General features: G+C 44.5%; 1 protein-coding gene across 1 annotated transcript in view; it reads left to right on the plus strand.

Moving 5' to 3' along the window:
* The window catches only part of LOC147422500 (IAA-amino acid hydrolase ILR1-like 1), a 67,055-nt gene that overhangs the window by 16,323 nt on the left and 25,767 nt on the right, over window positions 1–24,965 (plus strand). Inside the window, exon 3 of the mRNA XM_086503661.1 lies at window positions 24,031–24,345. Coding sequence (XP_086359787.1) covers window positions 24,031–24,345 — 315 coding nt within the window. The remainder of the gene's footprint in view (window positions 1–24,030; window positions 24,346–24,965) is intronic.

Consider the following 24,965-nt stretch of genomic DNA (forward strand, 5'->3'; position numbering starts at 1 on the left):
GCGCTCTCATTTTTTGCACACCCAGTGGGACCTCATTTGAAGTCTCACTCAATTGCTCATTGCAGCTAATGGAACAGCTAGCCATGGTGGAAAAGCTGGGTTGGCTTGGGCTAGTTGGGCGAGAGATCTAGCAGTCGACTTGGTCTAGCTAGTCGACTTGGGCTAGTTGGGCGAGTGGTCTAGTAGTCGACTTGGTCGACTTGGAGCAGTGTTAAGAGTTATGGCATCTCTCTCTATTCGTCGAGTCGGTCCTGGTTTCATCCAGGGGCACCGATATTAGGGAGTGAGGGCTGTTTTGTTGGCTGTGCCTGACCAGAGTGAGGATGTTTTCTTATGTCAGGATGTGTCTAGCCATGTTTAGCTCAGGGTTTTGGCTTGGTTCCATGGCCTTGTTGTCTCCTCTAGGCCTTGTATTTTTTCCCCCTACCTCTTGGGCGTGCCATTTGTTGGTTTCCTTCCCTTGTTTTCATTTAATTTTTGGGACCCTCTTTTTGAAATCACAAATGCCCGGATATTGCCTGGCCAGTGTGAAACCACCATTGGCTCAGAGTTTCACCTGCAAGAGTCAAGGACAAGCGACCGAGAGATGGTTGGGCCTATCGGCACTAAAATCTGACAATAAAGAAGTGGCTATACCGAGTTAAAGTCTCTTAAACACCTCGACAATACTTTTTAAGTTGGAGGGGGTTAGGAATTAAACGAGCAATCCCAATCTCCGAGCGATCATATCGGAGCAAGAACTAAACCGAGCAAACTAGTTCAAATAAAATGAAAACAAACAATTGTTGATCTTCAATAGTTTACGAAAAATATTGTCAACCGTATATTGAATACTTCGTAAGTTAATGTGTTGCTTATGAGGCAAAGCCAAAAGAATCAAGACTCCGTCCTATATAGTCCTAGGATGGAAGTTTCATCAAATCTAAATAAAGGAAAATATACTCAACCATATCATAAATACTTTGCAAATTAATGTGTTTCTTACAAGACAAAGCCAAAAGATTCAAAACTCCATCGTACAAAGTCCTTGAATAAAAGTTTCTTATAAATCTAATTGATAAATGGTTGCAGTGGTGTCTAGCACATAATCCGAACATTGTTTGCTTCTTTGATTCTCTTTTTTGGAAGTCTTCACATATCCACTGTGGGGAATCTAAGATTGTGATCAAGTATGTGATCCCCTTTGTCATCAACCCCTTTGTGCTGATATAGAAAACATGGGTTGCGCACATAAAAATCAACTCTTTCATCAATTGTGCTGCAAGGTTGCTCTGCAAATTGATCCTTGTTTGAAAATCTTGGTAAGCTTTGATCTCAATTTAACAAGCTTCCCATCCCTATACTTAGACCAAAGGGCACTAGAAACTCTATTTCCTGCTCTCAAACCATCACTCAAATTTTCAGCTTGGGACCCTAATTGAAAGACAAATCCATTTTTCTGCAAGTGTTCTCCCTCACTTGCCAATAGTTGTGATCCTTGCGTTGTAGCCCAAACCCCTATAGCTTGCGGACCAAGTGGACCCACAATCATGTCATGTATTTGTTGCCATGTATGCATGTTATGAGCATGCTACTCAAGTTGTAAAAGCACATAAAACCCTCAACCAAACCACCTAGATTTGTAGTGGATGTAGGACACAATCCATGTCCCCAAAAGCATGGATCTGCAACCCCACATGTTACATCAACATTCCCCTCATTGATGATTCTACCACATCTAACACTCTGGTCAGCAGCCATCCCAAAACAAGTCATCTAGGCTACAAGGCTCAGTTTTTGCTCAAACCGTCTCTTGAACATTCTCCCCATGCCAAAACTCACCAACCCCAAAAGGGACGTCACCTGCACTCGTGAGTGCAATGTGTATTCTCTAGTCTCGGTTTGAGCTCTAGTAGCATGGCACTGCAGCCTCCACTAGTTACCCCCAACACACTAGCACGATAGGCCTCTCTCAGTACTCTTCTAGGGGTGTTGGTGTGGCCTTGCCCGGACATCTGCTCCGTTTTGCATTCATCTAGACAAGTTTCATCTTGTTTCCAAGTCCCAGCCACGCTACAATGTGTATGGACCAAGAAAAAGTGCACACTTTCCTAGAGTGGTGCTGAAACATTCAACATAGACATCGTTTGCTACCCTTGAAGAAGTGGAAATTGCAGGTTGAAGTGATGTTTTGAGAAAATCATTTCCTACTGAAGCCTAAAAAAATGAACTGCTGGCTGTGATTGACTAGCATCTGATAATGAAGCACCTTCTTTACCGGAATCAATTGTAATTAAAGGTTTGTTTGAAGTTCTGCATATAAATAAGGCATGCTTTAGAGGTTCCAATGTACATGAGGTGTTCTGAGGATCAAGAACTACCTCAACTATGGGCAAAAGCAGGCTGATTAACTCGCAAGGCCCATGGCAATGCTAAGACATCTTCACTTGCCTTTCAAAGTGGCAGACACAAAAATGGGCACCGAGGGCGATACATCATCATTCTGGACATTGAAGGAGCATCCCTGATCACCACTCACTGCACGAGGCAGGCCATCGCTTTGTACAACTCCGCTCGGCCATGCACTACTCTCTCTATCTCTCTCTCACACACACACACACATACTGTTGAGTGTCACGCACACTCTCAATCTCAAAACTTAAAAGGCAGCTCAAATCGGTCCACCGTCTGCCACGATGGTCCATCCTTTGAGCCCCTGTGAGTGACAAGCGCCACTCTTGCACCATTTCCTACAGCTAGGCTATATAGTGTACACCATTCCCGAAAGTTCCTCGGGCACATTCATTATATGTGTGCACACAGCAATGTCCATGGGACGCATCAAGTCTACCCATATATGTAACATGCAAGCATTGGCATGTCATGGGGCCGAGAGAGGGCCATGGATACTAGTGCTGTATAAATGCATTGTCATTGCCCATCTTGGCCGCACCCAAACAAAATTAGCCTTCAAATTAATTCCAGGAATCTTCGCTGGGAAACGAAACGTATGAAACACGAATCACGGTCCATGCATAACGAACTGTAGCAATTAAGATGTGTGTGCTAAAAGCGAACATTTTGTGTGCTGAAGAGACAATGACCGCTGCTGCCTGTAGCAATTGCTACTAGTGCTGCTTCTGAGAGTTCTACTCAAGAGTCCCCGAACTCGATCTGTAACGGATGACCAGTGTTCGGTACAAATTCGGAACGTAAGGTACGTAGTACAGAATGAATTGAGTTTTTAGGTACGTAAAAAATCGTCCTTTTTTTCAAAAAGCCTGAAACTGAGCGTACTTCATACCTTTCATACCTTTACTTATGCATTCACCAAGACTTCAAATAAAGATTAGAGTCCACGATCTAACCGAACAGTAAAAACACAAAGCTGATCAATGTCTATAGCCAAACAGTTTCAAATGTCTCTTGTCATGGTCATATAAAACTAAGAGCATAAAAAAAAATACATAATAATAATCCAAGACTGGAGTATGAAGTCCCGACTCTAATAAGTTCTGCAAACCTCACAATGCACGATTTTATTTCTTTGAAAAAAAAACATCTGTACGGATCCCTATCCATACGTACATATCTGTACTGCACAGCTATATTGTACAAACCTATCAGTACGTTGTACGGATGCAACCTTGTCGTTCACGGATTTCCTAAACGCAGATGAATCTTAAGAGACTAAGTCTGCTATTCTAAAGGGATTTACAAATCTGCGGCTATGCTAGCTGGCTGCCAACACCATGAACAGAGTATAAAGAGATCCTGATCTTCATCGCGAGGTTATTCAGGGATGAAGGCAACTTTAACATTCTTGTTACTCAAACAAACAAACTGTAGCTTGACTGAGTATGAGAAGATCCTCACATCTCAGCAGTAGAGTCTGGTGTCCAACGATGCAAGAGAAGGCAGCAAAGAATAGATATGTTTGCATTGGCCCACTCAAAGTGCTCTATGCTCCTGCAGTTGATGAAAGCCACGCTCTTCAGTATATTCACATGGCCTCTGGTCCTTGAAAAGAAAGTGAAAGACCTTAATTATAAGGGTTTCTCTGCTGTCCTGCAAACCTGCAAGCCTTGACAGAAACCACAATATCAATGCTTCCACCAATAGCAGATAACTCGCGAAGGTTTGTTGTCTGTTTCATAGCAGCAGCACCAATTATGCGCTCATAATTCTCCCAACATGATGAACAACAAGTGCAGCTACGAGCGCCTTGGGAATCACTGCACGTCGGCGTGCGGTATGCAGGACCTCTGATTTGTGACGCAGGAGCTGAACGTGAACCTTTGAATGAGCGCACGCCGGCGTGTGGTAGTTGAAGAGGCAACGGGCGGGGTATGAACCTCTAGAATGAGCGCATGAAATGCTAATTAAAGGGATAATCTCATGATCGGTTTTTGGACAGTTTTTAAGAGGCGCTCGGCAGAAGCTCTAGTCTCTAGCAACCTCGTTGATCCTAATCAATCGACCATCAACTATGGATAGTGCAACGACTAGAACTTAGTAGCTTCCTCGGAACCATGGAAGCCCTCAAGGAAGATGTGGATCCATTTGTCTTATGACTAAAATACCAAAGGCAAAAAAGATGTTATATAATGGCCATCTCGCAAGGGATTGCACTAGGGAATGATGAGAAAAGATAGACTAGTCATAATAGATCCATTGCTTCTCATCTACGGTAGAGATGTTGTACTTGCAAAGGATTGTGGTTACGAGCAGACCAAACCAGTGGCTTAGGTGTCATATGATGAAGGGATTTCCCTGGAGGATGACAATAGAGACACAGTGGAACATAGGAGAGCAAGTTCTTCTCAGCCACAATAGACCAAGCAAATTTTTTCCAAGTAGTAGGATGCTTTCAAACATCGTTATAAATATTAGAGAAGTCTGAGTCAACAAAGGAAAGTAGCCAGAGTGAGCAATACTAGAGGTAGAGGCAGATAGGTTTTGGTCAACGTGTCTTTGTTGACACTTCTATAGTGAGACAAAGGGTTGATCAATGAGGCAAAGGAGCCTCCAGATAGACCTTTTGATGAGATGACGATAGAGAGGTTCATTTAGACTAGTTAGACATGCAAGTAGAGCACAAAGATCAATAGTCAGAGGCATTTGAGGATGAGCTTGAGGTGATGGAGGAGAAGTTAGTTCAGCAATTGGTCGATTCTTTGATGATGCGGTCACATGTGCTCTCACAATAGGCACTACTATGAGACTCCACTCCTCTTATGACTTTGGCATTTTTTTCATGTTTTTTGTCCTCCTTTTTTGTGCCACATATATATATATATATATATATATATAGCACAGCCGTGTGGCAAAATACGCACACCATATAGTTGCAAGCGGAAGCTGTGTAGTATGAAGCGAAAAGATTACAAAGGTAACAAAGAAAATACACTATGTGTGCATGGGATCGATATACAAGGCTAAGCTCGACTAAGGAGAGGAAACTACTAAGGGTTATGTGCTTTGTAAGAGCTAGGCTCAACCGAAGATGATTACAATGAGGCGTGGCTTCCTTTTTATAGGAAAGGCTTGGTTTGAAGTTGAAGGTAACGCCTTGGTGGGGAAGGTAGTGGATGTCACTTTACATGAGTGGATATCACTTTACACTAGTGGGTGTCACTGTCCAAGGTGGTTTATTGCTTTACAAAGTGGACAAGTCGAAAGGTAGAGAGAGGTGGGGGATAAGGAGTGGTAAGTAGAGAATTTTATCGCACACGCTTTTTTCTAGACACTAAGTGCTAGCACAGCCGTGTGGATTATGACATAAGTGATTATGTCATCGGTAAGATTCCTTTTGCTTGGGTAAGCGATGATGTTATCCTGGTGAGTGACATCATCACTAGAGGCGGGATGGGATGACATCATCGCTTACCCAAGCAAAAGGAATCTTACATATGATATAATCACTTATGTCATAATCCACACGGCTGTGCTAGCACTCAGTGCTTAGAAAAAAGCGTGTACGAAAAGATTCTCCACTTACCACTCCTTATCCTTCACCTCTCTCCACCTTTTGACTTGTCCACTTTGTAAAGCAATAAACCACCTTGGACAGTGACACCCACTAGTGCAAAGTGATATCCACTCATGTAAAGTGACATCCACTACCTTACCCACCAAAGCGTTACCTTCATCGTCAAGCCAAGCCTTTCCTATAAAAAGGAGGCCATGCCTCATTGTAAATCATCTTCGGTTGAGCCTAGCTCTTACAGAGCACATAACCCTTAGTAGTCTCCTCTCCTTAGTCGAGCTTAGCCTTGTATATTGAACCCCTGCACACAAAGTGTATTTTCTTTGTAATCTTTTCGCTTCATAATACACAGCTTCTGCCTGCAACTATATGGTGTGCATATTTTGATATTAGAGCCATAGCCATATCAATTTGTGTTTCACATTTGCGAATTAAGTTAGCTTATAACTTACACTCTCACTCTGTGAGTATCGCTTTTGTCTGTGTATCACCATTGTGTGAAAATACCACTTTTGATTTTCATCTTAATGCTCAAAGTCTTTAAGACTCTTTATAAGAGTGATTACCAGAAACCGTTCTCTTTCAACACTGTCTGCTCCAAGAAACAATTGCCGTTTTTTCTAGTACTGTGTCGGAAGACAAGGTTGCATGGTCGCGTCGTCCGATAGTCGCCACAGGCATTTGGGTTATAGCCACAGGCAACAAATCCTCGATAAACTCCCATAGTAAAATTCCCGCAGAAATTCTTGCAGTAAACTCCTACCGGTCGACCCATTACCAGGTAAAATTTCAATGGCATTCTTGAACAGATCATTGTCAAAAGTGATCCAGTCTCTTGCATATCTCTCCATACCTGTAGAAGAAGCAGAACCTTCTGCCCAATGGCAAATACCAGACTTAAAGCCTGATCAAGTATATAAACATAGAAATCTATTTAAATTTAAAGCCTCTACAGTTTATTTAGATAATAGATTATTAGCATCTATCCCAACAGATAATCAAATGCATTTCATAAAGCTCACTAAGATCGTGCAACATGATAAAGGTGAAGCCATTAAAAAAGGCTATCACTTTGTTCATGTTGGCTGTGTACAGATAGGAGTAAACTCTCTAGTCAGTAGAGTTTTGAGTATTGATAATATAGATTCATCTAATTATGTTATTAGTTCCCAAAGACCTATTTCCTCTCCTATTATGCATAAAGCCCCTGCTAAGTCTCGAGCAATGAGAATTAAAGATTGTCAAACATTCTGAAACTTTTGAGAATGAGGACAAAACCTTTTGCAGACATTGCTTAAGATTAATGAGTCATACTGCCTCATCATCCTCTATACAGTTTTGTATGATCGAAGTGCTGCAAAGTAATTATCAGACTGTGAAGTTGCATATGCTTGAGAAACAGTTACAGGAGTTACATAAGCTTGTTTTTGAGTCAAGCAAGAACCTTACTCAATTGCATACTCAACTTCAAAGCATGCATACAACATCTTTCCCCTCATGGCATATTGATTTAATTGTACCATTCTCTAAAGAGTTGCCATACTTCTTATTCACTAAACCCTCCCTGCATCGTCCGGGTCACCTAGACAAGCGTCTGCTCTTAAATGTCTTGAAGTTTGAAGAAGAACAGAGTTATTCTTTCGACATTGAACCGGGGAGAGAAGATTGGGAAGCTGCAGAGCGGCTTTTCTACAAGTTGCAAAGCAGCTTGTCGGAGAATGAAAGAGATCTATACACTATTGCTTGTTGTCATAAAAGTTGCAACAAATTAATTGACAACACAGGTAAGCCTCCATCACAAAACTTTAAAGGAGTAGTCATTGAATCAATCGACTACAGTTGGGAAGAAGATCAGATTGAACCAATCTAAGATATGTCCAATGCAGAACACAGGTCAGGAATCAAAAATTATGGAGATGTATTCTTCCAAGGAGATTGGGATCTTTTATGAGGAAACTTTCTACAATGGTCTTCAAGCAGAAATCATTCCAGATAGTCTTCCATCTCCTCCCAATACATATAAAAGTCCTTTCGACCTTGAAGAAGAATAAAAAATTGATGATTCTCAAACAGAGACTTCTCTGGTTCCATTATATGTGGAAAAGGACGAGCCAATGGAAGAAGCATCTACTAGTGTTGCCCAAACTTAGAAGACTCCCCAATTTGTGCAAGGTATAAAAAAGCTATGAGATGTTACCTTCTACAACATTGATAATCTAGAACATGATGATATCATCTTAGTTCTAAAATACATGCTTAATTGGATCTATCAATAAATGCTATTTGGGCACATGAGACAGCAAACTGCAGTAGAAGCTGCAGTAAATGATTTTACAGGCATCCTCAAGCGATGGTGGGAAATGCTTCCCCCGAAAGTAAAAAGTTCTATTATGCGACCTGAAGGAAATGCCTCTCCTCTCCTGCTCTTAATTGAAAGTATTTACAAAGAATTTATTGGGCATCGAGAAGATCAAGCATCTTTGGCATTACAGGCTTTTCATGAAGCTCAAATCTGTAATCTCTTCTCCATTTGGGATTTCTGTATCTATTGCAGAAATTTAATATATAAAGAAGGAAAATATTATTCTGAAGAAATCAAAGCAGGGTTTGTGCACAAACTGTCAGAAGCCATTACCAAGCTGCTTATTGAGAAATTGGACAACCAAAATCTAGATCTCCAATCTGCAGTAATTGGAGATATAATCCAAGCATTACAGGTAGTAATACAAGAACTATGTATTCAAAAGCAGACACAAAAAGAATTGAAGGACTCAAAACCTTCAAACAAGCTCTGCAAGAAAAATTACTACTCTAGAGATTTTGGACGTGTCAACAAAAAGAAGTAATGCTCATGCAAGCATCCCAAGAAGGGCAAAAAGGAGAAGAAGATCAAACAAAGACCCAAGCATCAATTCTTTCGAAAGCGTAAGTCCATACCTTTAAAGAATGATAATAAATGTTTTATCTGTGGCAAAACAAGTCATTGGGCTTCTGAATGTCCCAAAAAGAAAAAATAAGTGGCGTTCAAAAGTATAATCCTTGAAGATGGGTATAGCTACTTAGAGCTATCCTCTTCGGATCTCTCAGAGTTCGAATTCAGTATTGCTCAGTTTGCAAGCAAAAGTTCTTCATCAACAAACAACAACTACAATTCTGACGCAAGTTTTGAGGACTGCCCCATAGCTCTTAATATAATGAGCCTGGAAAGACTTCATGCTTATTCCTTTTAATCCTCAACGATGAAAAAAGTCCTCTAAAGGAAAACAACCATACAGGTCTGAAGACTCAGAGTCTAACAATTCCGAATTCTCCATCGACTCTGAAAAATTAGGTAAGAAGACCTTTTCAAAGAAAAGTTACGATGAAGTAACTACATTTCAGAAGCAACTAAAAGCTGCTATGAAAGAAGTTGATAAACCTAAGCCACCAGCTATAGAAAGAATGCTTATTCTAGCTTTAGCAAAGAAAATAAAAATGAACCAAATTCAGGAGAATAGGTCTCTCTCTTTGATCATCACTTTATCAACAATCTAGTCTTTGGCAAAATTAAAGCTCGGACCAACCCATTAGCTACCACCAGGAAGAGCTACCACCAGGAAGAGAACCCTCACCTCCTTCCAGTTCTCATGATGAAACCATAGAATATCCAAGGATTTTTCCTCGACATCTCATAAACTCCCTCGTCTATCCTACAAAGAGTTTCTCCAAAAGAAAACAACATTACGACAAAGGGAAGAGTTGCTTGAAAATATAAATCTTGAAGATAGGTATAGCTATTCAGAGCTATCCTCCTCGGATCTCTCAGAGTTTGAGTATTGCTTAGTTTGCAAGCAAAAGCTTTTCATCAGCAAACAACAACTACAATTCAGACTCAAGCTTTGAGGAATGTCCCATAGCTCTTAATGTAATGAGCTTGGAAGACTTCATGCCTATTCTTTTAAATCCTCAACGATGGAAAAAGTCCTCTAAAGCAAAACAACCATATAGATTTGAAGATTTAGAGTCCAACAATTCAGATTTCTCTCTCAACTCTGAAAAATCAGGTAAGAAGACCTTTTCAAAGAAAAGTTACGATGAAGTAACTACATTTCAGAAGGTATAAAAAAGGTAGGATATATTACCTTCTACAACATTGATAATTTAGAGCATGATGATATCATCTTAGTTCTAGAATATATGAATAATTGGATCTATCAACAAATGCTATTTGGACGCATGAGACAACAAACTGCAATAGAAGCTACAGTAAATGGTTTTACATGTATCCTCAAGAGATGGTGGGAAATGCTTCCACCTGAAGTAAAAAATTCTATTATGCGACCTGAAGGAAATGCCTCTCCTAACCTGCTCTTAATTGAAAGTATCTACAATTGGGCATTGAGAAGATCAAGCATCATTGGCATTACAAGCTTTTCATGAAGCTCAAATCTGTAATTTCTCCTCCATTTGGGATTTCTGTATTTATTGCAGAAATTTAATATATAAATAAGGAAAATACCATTCTGAAGAAATCAAAGCAGAATTTGTGCACAAACTGCCTAAAGCCATTACCAAACTGCTTATTAAAAAATTGGACAACCAAAATCTGGATCTCTAATCTACAACACTTGGAGATATAATCCAAGCCTTATAGGTAGTAATATAGGAACTATGTATTCAAAAGCAGGCACAAAAAGAATTGAAGGACTCAAAACCTTCAAACAAGTTCTGCAAGAAAAATTACTACTCCAAAGATTTTGGGTGCGCCAACAAAAAGAAGGAATGCTCATGCAAGCATCCCAAGAAGGGCAAAAAGGAGAAGAAGTTTAAACGAAGACCTAAGCATCGATTCTTTCGAAAGCGTAAGTCCACATCTTGAAAGAATGATAATAAATGTTTTATCTGTGGTAAAACAGGTCATTGGGCCTTTGAATGTCCCAAAAAGAAAAAATTAGTGGCATTCAAAAATATAAATCTTGACATAGCTATTCAGAGCTATCCTCCTCAGATCTCTCAGAGTTTGAATTCGGTATTGCTCAATTTGCAAGCAAAAGTTCTTCATCAGCAAACAACAACTAGCAAACAACAACTACCATTGAAACTCAAGCTTTGAGGATTGTCCCATAGCTCTTAATGTATTGAGCCTTGAAGACTTCATGCCTATTTCTTTAAATCCTCAATGATGGAAAAAGTCCTCTAAAGCAAAACAATCATACAGGTCTGAAGATTTAGAGTCCAACAATTCAGATTTCTCTCTCAACTCTGAAAAATCAAGTAAGAAGACCTTTTCAAAGAAAAGTTATGATGAAGTAACTACATTTCAGAAGCAACTAAAAGCTGCTCTGAAAGAAGCTAATAAACCTAAGCCACCAGCTATAGAAAGAATGCTTATTCCAGCTGTAGCAAAGAAAATAAAAATGAAACAAATTCAGGAGAATAAGCCTCTCTTTGATCATCACTTTATCAACAATCTAGTCTTTGGAAAAATTAAAGCTCAGACCACTACCACCAGGAAGAGAATCCCCATCTCCTTCCAGTTCTGATGATGAAACCATAGAATATCCCAGGATTTTCCCTCGACATCTCATAAACTCCCTGGTCTATCCTACAAAGAGTTTCTTCAAAAGAAAACAGCATTATGACAAAGGGAAGAGTTGCTTGAAAAGCAACAAGCTCTACTTCAATGGGAAACCGATCTGAGAGAACGGGAGAAAACTCTTCTCTGGAGGGCGGGGTAAGAAATATCCATCATATCCACACCTCACCAATTCCAGCAACAACCTCTCCAGTTCCATTTTATGGTCATATCCACAAACCTCACCAATTCCATAACCAACCTCTCTAGCTCCAGCTCCATGGAATATTTTGCTCCCAAAAGATCAATCACCAAAAACAGCTGAAGAACCAGCACCAAAAGGTAATCTACTCTCCAAAGAAGGTATACAAAATCTTGAGGAGTTGATAACCTCATTCAAGCAGCAAAAAACTCAGCCACATATAGAAGAATCTACAGATATGAATATGGCTGATGAAACAAAAATTGGTAATAAAGATATCCTACCACTAAAAGAAGATATCATGATAATTAGCAAAGCCCCTTTCAAAAGAAAATTACCCCCAGCTTCCTCATCTAGAGAGACATGATCAAGCTCTTCATCAACTAAAGGTAAAGAGTCTACAACTAAAGACGATGTCTCTATTACAGTTAAAAAAATTAATGAAGCATAGAGACAAGATATCTTGGAATCTCCAGCAATCAGTATTGATGGTATTCCGGCAAAGATCTACCATTTCTAACTCATGCCAAGAAGGTAGACTCATTCATCTTTTATTCCCATAAGAAAAAAGAAACTATTCTAGATCCAGAATACCCTCTCGGCCCTCACACTGATAAAGATAAGGCCATATGTATCAATACCAAGGTGTCAATACTCAGATCATCATGGTACAGAGACTGGAGAAAGTTTTATGTTGACTATACAGACTCTGATTCAAAACCAGAAATCTCTGAAGAAGCTGACCCTCCGAAGCAATTGGATGCTGAACAAATCAAGCCAATTAACCTTGAAGCCATAAAGAAAGCATGAATCAATTCAATCAACGGATAGATTCAGCAATGGATTGATGATCCTACAGCGCTTCATGTATTTTATCAAATAATAGATGATAAGCATACCCATGAAAAGATCTCCAAAGAATCATCTATACAAGGCAATGGAAAAGATAAGCAACCACTAGAAGAAGGGTTCTACCCAACAAACGCCCAATCAAAAACCTCTAGCCACTCAAGTCTAGTTCTCTCTAAACTTGACAAACTTCTAGAAGACATTGATGACATCCGAACCAGCATATGTCGCAATACAAGGTTGATTATCAATAATCATCAATGCCTTACAAAGATCGTGAAACATGTAAAGGAGTTCATCTTCTCATAGCAAGAGGAAATTCAGGAACCATTAAATGGAGATAACAATCTTTCATCCCTAAAAGAAGTCTCCATTACAATAATTCTGAATACAAAATTGCAGAATTCTCTCAATGCTATAGTAGATATAGGAGCTAGCATGACTCTTCTAAACGAAAGGTTTATTCCTGGAAACTATTGGGAGAAACTAGATGAACCATTTCTAATTAATGTGCTAACAAATTGAAATAGCCAATAAAAACTCGGCAAATTATGGTTATTGCTTGGAAAAGCCAGAATACCTATCTTTGCCTATCTCTGTTCGTAGCCAAGTTATGATATGATCATTGGCAATGATATTCTAGATAGATTGCAGTCTATCACCTTCAGCAACAAGTATTTCGAATTTTGATAGAAAGAAAAGGGTCATCATACAACTATCTTGCATCACATTCAGTATACCAATCCTTTACACGAATGGCCAAATGTATATCTAAATGAGTAACATAACTAAAGCGGCCATCCAAACTAAAGTTGCAACTTTAACACAAGCAGCTCTCTATCTGGCTAAAGGATACACATTCTTCCAAACAACGACAAATAGGTGTTTCGACAGGTCGTTGGGTTTGCTCAATAGGACTATAAGTATGAACACGTCAAAGGTTCTAAAAATGTCTTTGCTGACATCTTAAGTCTACTCATTCCATAGGCAGGGTGGAGTGACATCATCACTAGACGTGGGGTGGGATGACATCATCGCTTATCCAAGCAAAAGGGATCTTACCAATGACATAATCGCTTATGTAAGAGTCCACATGACTGTGCTAGCACTCAGTATTTAGAAAAAAACGTGTGCGATAAGATTCTCCACTTACCACTTCTTATCCTCCACCTCTCTCTACCTTTTGATTTGTCCACTTTGTAAAGCAATAAACCACCTTGGATTGTGACACCCACTAGTGTAAAGTGATACCCACTCATGTAAAGTGACATCCACTACCTTACCCACCAAGGCGTTACCTTCAGCCTCAAGTCAACAGCCTCAAGCCAAGGATTTCCTTTAAAAAGGAGGCCACGTCTTATTGTAAATCATCTTCGATTGAGCTTAGCTCTTACAGAGCACATTACCCTTAGTAATCTCCTCTCCTTATTCGAGCTTAGCCTTGTATATCGATCCTCTGCACACAGTGTTTTTTCTTTGCTACTTTTGTAATCTTTTCGCTTCATAATACATAGCCTCCGTCTGCAACTATACACGCACACCATATAGTTGCAGGCGGAAGTTGTGTGGTATGAAATGAAAAGATTACGAAGGTAACAAAGAAAATACACTATGTGTGCAGGCGATCGATATACAAAGCTAAGCTCGACGAAGAAGAGGGGACTACTAAGGGTTATGTGCTCTGTAAGAGCTAGGCTCAACCGAAGATGATTAACAATGAGGGTGGCCTCCTTTTTATAGGAAAGGCTTGGCATGAGGCTGAAGTTAACGCCTTGATGGGTAAGGTAGTGGATGTCACTTTACATGAGTGGGTATTACTTTACACTAGTGGGTGTCACTGTCCAAGGTGGTTTATTGCTGTACAAAGTGGACAGGTCAAAAGGGAGAGGGAGGTGGAGGATAAGGAGTGGTAAGCGGAGAATCTTATCGCACACGCTTTTTTCTAAACATTGAGTGCTAGCATAATCGTGTGGATTATGACATAAGTGATTATGTTATTGATAAGATTCCTTTTGCTTGGATAAGCGATGATGTCATCCCATCCCGCCTCTAGTGATGATGTCACTCCATCTTGCCTATGGAATGAGTCGACTTAAGATGTTAGCAAGGAAATTTTTAGAACCTTTGACGTGTTCATACTTGTAGTCCTAGTGAGCAAACCCGGAGGCCTGTCAGAACAGCCGTTTGTCATTGTTGGGAAGAATGTGCATCCTTTAGCTAGATAGAGAGCTGCTTGTGTTAAAGTTGCAACTTTAGTTTGAATGGCCGTTTGAGTTATGTTAAATTCATTTAGATATACATTTGGCCATTCGTATGCAGGATTGGTATACTGAATCTGATGCAGGATAGTTGTATGATGACTCTTTTTCTTCTATCGAAATTTGAAATACTTTTTGCTGAAGGTGATAGGCTGCAATCTATCCAGAATATCATTGCCAATGATCATATTATAACTTGGCTGCGAACACAGATATGCAAAGATAGGTATTCTGGCTTTTTCAAGCAGTAGTTTTCAGGAACAAACCTTTCGTTCAGGAGGGTCAATCTGACTCCTGTATCTGACTCCACCTCTCGACGCTCCGCCTGAGTAGGCCGAGGCGAGCCATACTCCTTGCCAGAATCTTCGTTGTGATCCCTTCCCTCATCTCCGGATGCAGAGGGAGTCGACTGATGTTTGCCTAAAGCCATAGGTGTCGTAGAAAAAAATAATTGGGATCGGATTTCCCGTAGAAGAGAAATCGGCCGTGCTCTGATACCACTGTAACAGACTTTGGACACTCCAAGTCAAGAATCTACCACGACAACACCAAATAACCACTTCAAAACAATTCACAGTTCACAATTTTATTCGACACTGGCCCGGCGGAGTTCCGTGCCTAGAGATATTGGCCCCAAAGATTAGCACCCCTTTCGATATTTATTTTTTTATTAATTTGTGTTCAAAGTACAAGAGTGCGGGCAGGCGCTCACACTCAGACTCTGCGTCCAGATGCTCTGAGTTCTGAGAGGCCTGCTCACATATTTAAAGTTACAAGGGTTGCTAAAAAGCAGAGCCCCAAAAGCTGAAATCAAAAGCTTCAAGTAAACGCTTTGAAAATAAAGAAAAAGTTCTTCCTCTCTCTTTCTTTTAATAAATAAAGCAGAGAGGCTTTCTCTTTCTCTCTCTCTTGCTAAAATAAAGCAAAGAGGGTTCTCTCTCTCTTTCTCAACAATTTGCGTAAAACAGACAATGCCAAAAAGCTGCCCAGCTTTCCGTAAATCACGCTGATGTCCGTACAACAGGCCACGTGTCAGCCTGCCACGTCAGCAAATCAGGGTTAGGTTAGGGTTAGGGCAGAATTAGGGTTTTTGATTTTAGGGTTAGGCTTTCAGCAGAATTAGGGTTTTTGGCAACCACGTCATCACTTTGTGACAACCGCTCTCGCCATAGAGAGTGGAGCCTTGGGAGGAGGGTTTGACAACATTTTGGTGTCGTATTCTTCTCTCTCTATCTCTCAGTCTCAGCACCTTCATTCACAGTGTTTACCACTTGTTTGTGATCATTTGCACTCTCTCACTAAAGGAATGGAAGGCTCTCCCTTCCGTAAGTAAAAGGAACCCCTGAGCACAGTTCGGAGCACTCATCTTGAGCAAAGTTCAAAGTTCACTTCCGCTGCACCTTACAATTTCTTTAAGACATGCGGTACATTTTCAGAGCATGTATTGTTTTGGTCTCACAAGCCACGTTGGTGGCTGGCCTCTATGAGCGTAAATATAGTTTTTCATTATCTTTTCTCTTTGTTGCTATCCTTATGCTCTCTTACACCCTAGTTTCAAATTGGCCAAACTAGGTGCTCATTTTCTACTTTGATTAGGGTTACTCTGATTTGAACCAAGATGAGACAGGTGAGACCAGGTCGAGGTCTCATAGTGGCAGTTTGGGCACTAGATCTTTTGTGGAGTGATGAGGAATTGCTTGCTTCCTGCTTCTTTGAGGGGATTGTCTAGAGTCTTGGGTAGGAAATCCTTTTTATGATTTGGCGGCTCGTCTTTAATGATATTTTGCAATTGGTGAATCATAAGTAAACACTGAAAGTGGTGACGCGTTCCAATTTTATGTGCCAATTTTTTTTCCGAGAAAAAGATCCTTCTATTAGTTACTGAAACTGCCCATAGGGCTACAACCACCTCTTCAAGAGAGGGCTACAACAAACATGATGGGAGACTCTCCCAATGAAAAAACCAGCATATGTACAATGGGGCTAAATCAAGAAATGGGGGGTGGGAAAAAGCCACACAGGTGGTCGGTACTGCCATCGGAGTACACCGTGGACCATGGTGTAAAAAGGCCCAGGACGCCAGAGTCGAAGGAAGGCCTCTCTGTGCTCCCGCATGCGGTCGGAGCTGCCCTGTAGTCCCTCAAGCTGTCCTCTGAGGGTATGGATCAGCTCTAGCCAAAGATCGCGAACAGTCTCTGCCGGTGGTACACGGCGAGCCTCAAAGATGCGGAAGCAATGGGCCCGCCAGATGCACCAGAGTGTCAAGCCACTGATGAGCTCCCAACACTGTTTTCTCTCACTGCGCCACTCTTGTGGAGTAAGCTCTGTAGCGGGCTGGAGTGTAGGTCGCCCCTCCTGCATCACTATTATCCTGCTGGTGGAAGATAGCTCAAATTGAAGTGTCGGGCCTGTGAGGGTGGACCAAGCCGCTGCTCCCCTAGTGTACTGTCGAGCTGTGGAGAGAGCAGGCATCAGCCGAAGAACTTGTAGCCACACCTGCTGGGCCGAGGGACAGTCCTAGAGACAGTGACGCTTACTCTCCACAAGATGGTCACAAGCTGCACATGCGGCCGAGAGACCACTATGCACTAGCCAGCTCCCAATTGCTGTAGTTCTGTGTGCGACCAGCCACTGAAACAAGGTGACTCGCCTCGGCTGTCTGGAGTCCCACAACCTCTCCCAGAAGGCTGCCAAGAACTCAACTGTGAGACCCTCCTCCTGCCAATGAGGTGCTGCAGCGGGGTGGGCCTCTCTTTGTGCTGCTAGTATATGACGTCCCAGTCGAACAGTGTACTGAAAGAACGGGACTCTTGGGTGGTTTGCAGAAGAGAAAGGGTCTCTCCAGAGCCACTCAGCAGGATCCCACTGTACTCGTGCCAATGGACAACACTCCCAAGCCCACAGCCTCCAATGTTGAGTCTCAAGAGCTGTTGGGTCAGGATCTATGACACAAGTCCTCCCATAGATGCCCACTACTCGGATCCTCTGAAAACAACACTTTGCCACCTGTGGGGCCTCTACTGCAACTCGCTATAGGCGTCCCCCATCCTGAAGCTCGAAGAAGAGGGATGGAACAGTCTCTGAGCAGGCTCTGACTGAGATGAGGACCTCCAGTCGTGTGAAGGCTCCCATCCACCCGGGTGCTACTTGCTCAAGAGGCGTGAGCCACTCAGCTGGAACTCCTCTGAGATGTCTTGGCACATGCTCTGCACCCCTCTCATGCCTTGCAGCTGGAAACCCTGCACCTCCTCAGACAAGCCTGTGACTCTAACCTGTCATCTAAAGAGCGCGCTGGACCCGCTGCCATGGGACCCCAGGAAACATGAGGCCGACTACCAACCAAGTGGCCTCTCTGAGTGCTAACCATGGGGTTCCAGACAAGGGGCTTCGTAGGCGCTCCTCCGTGCAAGTAGGCTGTCTTTGCTCCAGGCCTCGCCGCAAGAGCTCCCAAGAGCGAAGCAAACTTACAGCGAAGCGGTCCTCCAATCTCCTGCTCAAACCTACTCTGCACATCTCTGTGAAGATCCATCTGGTCGAAGGTTGCCAGGGGCCTCCTGCCTGAGGCACCCTAGCACGAAGCCGCTGTAGCAAGAACTCCTTCCAGGGCTCCTCACCTGGGAGAAGTCCTCTGACGATGAACTTCCCAAGAAGGGATCTGCTCTGCTGTGCTGGGTCAATGATCGCAAGCCCTTCCTGTGAACAAGGAAGAGTGATGGCCTGCCAAGCCACTTTGGCTCGAGCTATCTAAGTGTCACGTCCTGACCAAAGGAAGTTCCTGATCAGCCTCTCTACCTGGCTGATACAAGAACTCGAGAAGATCCAGCAAGAAGTGATGTACCACATAGTCGCCAACAACACCTGGTTGGCCACTACTACTCTGCCAGCCTCCAATGTAACAACTTTCTCTTGATAGACAGGAGGAGGGGAGCAATCTGCTGCTCGGGAGACAAGTCCAAACCAACCTGACAACCCAAGTACCGAACTGCAGTCCCTGGGGGAATCCACCTAAAGCCCTCTCCTGGCATCCAATCGGGTAGAGGAGCACTACCAACCAAGAAAGCCACTTTCTTTCTCCAGTTGATTAGTGCGTCCAATGCACAACAGAAGGTCTCTAGAGCCTGCTCACACCTATGAAGGTTGGCCTCCTAGCCATCTAAGTACAAGGCTGAGTCGGCAAACTTAGTGTCCAGTAGCTCATCTCCCCGAATAGGGAGTGCTAACCTCCGTAGATCAACCTGCTGCGACACCAAAAACCTTCTCATCGCCTCCGCATAGAACAGAAAGAGGAAAGGGGGCAAGAGGAAAGCCCTGTCTGACCAAACGTGTGAGCATGAAGCGATCACCTCTACCTCCTGCCAAAAGTACCTGACTGTGAGCCTGTCTGTACAAAGCTGACACCCCTCTGATCCAAGCATCTGAGAAGCCCATCCTGCGTAGAGTGCCCTCTAGAAAGTCCCAGTCAACTCTGTCGTATGCCTTCTCAAAATCGAGAAGAAGAATCACTAAGTCCTCACCACGAAGCCGTGCCAGGGTAGAAGCCTTCCAAAAAGTAAAGATGTTGTCAAGGATACTGCGTTCCTTGACAAAACCTGTCTGAGTCACATGTATAAGGCTATCTAGAAGTGGCTGAATCCTCAAACTCAGAGCCTTGGCAAGAATTTTGTAGGCTGAGTTGAGGATGGTGGTGGGCGCCACTGTCGAATCTCATCCAAGGAGCCACCCTCCATGCTGTCAGGCATCACTCCTGTGTGCAAAATATACTGAAAAGCACTGTAGAGATCTGGGCCAAGCAGGTCCCAGTACTCCAAGAAGAAACTGGGAGTCAACCCATCCTCACCTAGACAGCTACCACGGGGGAGGGCCCTAAGAGCCGTGTGCAGCTCCTCAAGGTGAAGTGGCAGCTCAAGCCTCTGATGTATCTCCTCAGTCACAAGACAAAGCATGTGTGCCCAAACCTCCTCCCTGCATGCATCTTGACGCTCTGACTGGGACTGTGCAGACAGTAACTCACGGTAGAAGTCAGTAGCAACTGACCCGTCGGGCCTCCTCAACTGACTGACCTTGGCATGCGAATGCCAAGGTCCCACTGTCTCAAAGAAAGCACCATTCACTCTGTCGCCCACCTGGGTCCACTGAGCTGCCTGTCAGTGGAAAGCAAACTCATGGTCGCCTCTCCTCTGTGCTAACAAGCTCTTGTAGAGCCTGCTGTAGCTGCTCCTCCAACCAAGGACTGTCTAGATGCTGCTCCTGCATCCTCTGTAACGAAGCAATGCCCCGTTTGAGACGTTGCTCCTCCTCTCTCGCTATAGCCCGGCGAGCCAGGGACTCCTGGAGAAAAAAATGGCTAATCTGAGCAAGGCCTGAGGCCACTCTGTCAGCAGGAGGATCCTGCCTGTCCAAGCTCTTTGTCCAAAGAGCGTCTACCCGCTCGCTGAGTGCTGAGTCCAACAAGACCCTCTCTGGGATGCGAAGCATCGTGCTCCCACTCCTCTGCCTATCTGCCACTGTGAGGATCACTGGTGCATGGTCCGAGAAGGAGGTCCCTGCCAGAATGCCCACTGTCCCTCCCAAGTCACTGAAATGGTCACTAGTGTAGAAACGATCTATCCGCGATAGATTCATTCCTCCCACTCTGTGGTCCGAACGAGAGAAGGCAAGGCTGTCTGGGGGCCTCACAAAACCAGAGTGCTGCCAAACATCCGAGACCCTCAGAGTCATACAAAACCTCTCCCAAGCTGCCAACTCAACTCCATGCACAGTAGCATGGTTACCACCAATCCTGTCAGAAGGGTCCTCCAACATGTTGAAGTTCCCTCTTATGCACCAGTGTTCTGCCTGCGGCAGAGACTCAACTATCTGTGACCAAAACTCTGCTCGAGCACTCGCCACATTGGACGCATAGATGTTCAGGAAGCCCACCATGCAACCTTGAACCTGCATAGTAATCCACTGAGCCCTGCCTGGCACAATAATCCCTCTGCCCACAATGTCCTGCTGCAAAGAGTCCGCAATAGTCATACATACCCCACCCTGGATGCCTCCAGGTCCAAAAGCAGCTGACCAAAAAGTATCATATCGTCCACGCAAGAGCTGACCACAACGTCTAATGCGGCTCTCACACAGATGGTGCTCTTGAAGCATGAGGAGATCAATCTCTCCTCCCACAAGGCAGGGCTGAAGCTCCTGACGCAGTCGGCCCCGCTGACGTTGAAACTGGGGCCCACCTAGTCCCTGCACGTTCCATGAGATGATCCTCATGGGGAGCGAGAGAGAACAGATGCTGCCGCAGCAGCTAGACGGGCTATCTTCGAGGCTGGCTTGGATGGGAAGTAATCCGCATCCGAGCGTCCTCTAGATAGGCGTGACTGCAACGAGTGCCTGGCCCAAGCCCAAGCAGAGCGAGCCGTGCGTAAAGCAACCTCCTCTGTCCAAGAATCCTCATGAATGAATACATAGCATGGCAAGCACTGTGTATCGGCAAAGAAGTAAACCACAATGTGTCTACATCCTGCTGAATCCGGAGGTGTCACCAGAAACTTGGCCAATGGCCACAAAGTCTGAAGCATGTCTGTAACTCCTAGTTCTCCCATGTGGTGAGAGAACTCTAGGACCTGTGTGTGCAACCATCCCAACATTGAGTCGAGAGTCCACTCTGTCTGGTCCCCGCCCGCAGAGGGGAAAGGAGAAGCCAACTGGCAAGTCCAAGGCCTCTGTCCCCCTAGTTGCAAGGAACAGAACATGGACCCTAAAGCAGGTTGCCTCGTGGTCTGCTGAGGGGTCGCCGAGAAAACGAGTGAAGTCATAGTCGAAGAAGTCCCATCGGCGCTGGATGTCAATGCTCGTCTCTACCTGTAGAGGGGGCCGCAAGAAAGGCTATCCCTCTCTCGCCAAGCGACTCGTGGCAAAGGCGTTGCCAAGAGATCTCCTAGGAGCCGGAGAAGGCCCTGCCCCTTGGGACGACTGTGGAACTGAAACGAGAGGGGGAGGAGGAGGAGTATGGGGTAGCGGTGGAGAAGAGGGGCGGGGGGAAGAGGCGGCAGGAGCAGGAGGCGGGGGGGAGGATGAGGAGGAGGGGGGGAACTCTGGGGGGGGGGGAGGGGCTATCGAGGGTGAAGCTGGGGTGGGGATTGGAGCAGGGACCTCATCCTGCTCAAGAGGACCAAACAGGTTCCCCGTGGGAACCCACTGCTACTGAGTAGGCGCTTGAGGACCACTCTGAGTGCCAGGCTGTCGTTGTGGCCCCTATCGTCGTCAACCACGGACCTGCTGCCATTCCTCCTCCGCTGGAGCCCCAAGCTCAGAGGGTGGCTCTGCATGTGTGCGCTGTGTCTCTGTCTGTGTCTGCTGGCCAGTCCTTGTAGGCTGGGGCTGAGGCTGTGGTGTAGATCGAGGCCTCCTCCGTGGACAGGCCTTCGCTAGATGGCCCATCTGTCGACAAATGAAGCACTGTTTCGGGAGGCCTGAATACTCCACACTCTGTCTAAACCAACCCCCACTCACCCGAGGCAGAAGAATAACCTTCGGGAGCGTGTGAGTATCTCTGACCAAAACGTGAACTGAGGGAATGCCAGCCGCCTTGGCAGCTACTGAGGTTGCCGTGCGAGGTGTCTCCAGGACAGTCCCAATGGCTGAGCCGATCCTGGACAAAAGTGGTAAGTACTCCCTCCGCAAACCCGGAAAGCAGACGGAGATGGGAATGTCTGCCTCCTCTACTAGAACATCCGAAGCAGGGTCAAAACCATGTCTCCACTGTCGAAAGTGGGCTCGTGCTGCTCGGACGGTCAATGGACTCATGGAGATGACCTTGGACGCCATCTCGGAGGTCTCAAACTCGATTTGATAGTAACCTCGTCCGAGTATCTGTACGTCCAAGATCTTGCCCACCTCTGCGAGAAGGTGGGCCTGGAGAAGGTCACGCAGCTCTCCTCTGCTAGGTCGGGTGTCGAGAATCTTGTAGATGACAGAAGTCGCCTGCAAGCGCTCTATCTCTGCGGCTAGGCTCGCTTGCTCTGTCGGCGAAAGAGCAAGTCGAATGGCGGGCTCGGCGGGGTCGGGCGAGGGGGACTTCGGATGAGTCCCTCTGTGGCGGAGCTGGAGCCTCCATTTGTGTCTATTGTTGTGGCGAAGAAGCGGACGGTGAAGAGACTCTGCAACCGAGCACGCCGAGCAATGTCCGAAGAAACAGCACTGCAGAGCCAAGTGCAGGAACCTTCGGGAATGACGAAGACGGGGGGGGGGGGGGGGGGGGAATGGGGGCGCAAGAAGGGGGCAGATGACGGGTTGGGGGGCAGCGTGAGGTGAGGGCAGCGGGCTGATGCGCGCAAGGGGGGCGGGCGGCCTGGGCTGGGCGGATGCGCGCAAGGGCAGGCGGGGCGGGCTGGGCTGATGCGCGCAAGGGCAGGCGGGGGCGGGAGGCAGCGCGAGGGAGGGAGGGAGGGAGGGGGGGGGGGCAGCAGTAGCGAGCAGCGGGTCTTCAAATGTCTAAAATGCTGGTCTTTATGTGCCAAACTTGTGTTGGTTTCTCTATGGAGGAGCATTCTTAGCTCCCTTTTCCTCTAGGGCCATTATAACATTAATCTGCAAGGGAATGCAATAATATGTTTCATGTTTTACCGTTCTTTGGTGGTCCCTCAGGCCGGTTTCGCATGCCCGCACTCAAAAGTAGTCAAATCGCCTTGAAGGGAAACATGGCAATATGTCAAATGTGCTCCCCATTTTTGCAAGTACTACGGTGCATCAACAACCTCAAGAGGTTCCTTATTCGTCCAAAGTTTGGTAGTGTCTCATGCCTTCAAATTTTGTTAAAATTGGTGTATGATTATCATAAGGGAAAACAGGTTAAACTCTTGCTAAATCTTTTGAAACACAAGGCGTTGTAGTATACGTGCTGTTCTCAGACAATCACATGGCCTTGTTAAGTTGTTGTCCACAAGTACCATGACCGCAAATATAATTTGGGGCATTTACCTTTCTAAAATACTCTACATCAGCATCTAATGAGGAGATAATGAGCTGATGAGTTGTGCATATATTGCCACACTTTTCTATTAACCTACTTTTTGTTTTGTAGTATAGGGGTTTTACTGTTGTTGTATTCCATGTAAGACACATACCACAGTTGTCTTATGTTCTGGGTGTCAGATATGATTGTATGGTAGGACGGTCAGTCCACTTATTCTCTTGTTTTGCATGATTGTAGGGTACAGTCAAGCTACTTTTCCAACCAGCTGAAGAAGGCGGTGCAGGTGCCCAGAGAATGATGAGAGATGGTGCCCTCAAGGATGTTGAAGCTATTTTTGGGCTACATGTCCACCCAATGGTTCCATCTGGAAGTATTGCTTCAAAGTCTGGTGCTCTTTGTGCGGCAACAGGTTTTTTCCACGCGACAATAAAAGGTAAAGGTGGGCATGCTGCCTCACCTCATCTTGTTGCAGATCCCATTGTGGCAACAGCATCAATTATTTCAAGCCTACAGCAGCTGATTTCCCGTGAAACAAACCCCCTTGAAAGCCAGGTTAGCATCAGAGCCATTCTGTTTGAAAAATGTATTGATTTGCTAAGTAGATTAAGTGTACTGTGGAAATTTCAGAGAAAAACTACAAAAGCCATGATTTGGACACCCTTACGTCTGCATTTGGTGATCCAACCTAACCTTGCTGTGCCATCTAAGTCAATGACTACGTCTTGGTTGCACTCCTCACTTGCCATAAAAGAGAAGATGCAATGTATAGGGGCCACTTGAAACATACAAGAAGTTTCAAGAAACTGTTCCAACTGATCTCATGTTTTTCTAGGATTCTGAGGCCCTAGAAAATGCGAGACTGTAGAACCCAAGGTTGCAAAAAACTTCAATATTGAAACTTTTTGGAGAAAAGCTCAAGAGATCTTGAAACATGCTATGTGTATGATTGCAACGATGCTATGTTAGATGGCTGACACATTGTTAGTGGTTATCACAAGCTAGGGCAAAGACTAGGACTCTTTGCTGAAGGCTTCGAAAAGTAGTGAAGATAACCTTGTTGATACTGGGAGAATGCAAGGAGTTATACAAGCTGGTCATCTTCTTTAAGCCATGTTATGGAAAGCTGCTGGAGGATTGTCCATGCTTTTCAGCCTAAATCATCAATACTGCAG

The sequence above is a fragment of the Adiantum capillus-veneris genome, chromosome 27, assembly GCF_014529385.1.
Source record: "Adiantum capillus-veneris isolate H3 chromosome 27, ASM1452938v2, whole genome shotgun sequence".
Lineage (NCBI taxonomy): Eukaryota > Viridiplantae > Streptophyta > Polypodiopsida > Polypodiales > Pteridaceae > Adiantum > Adiantum capillus-veneris.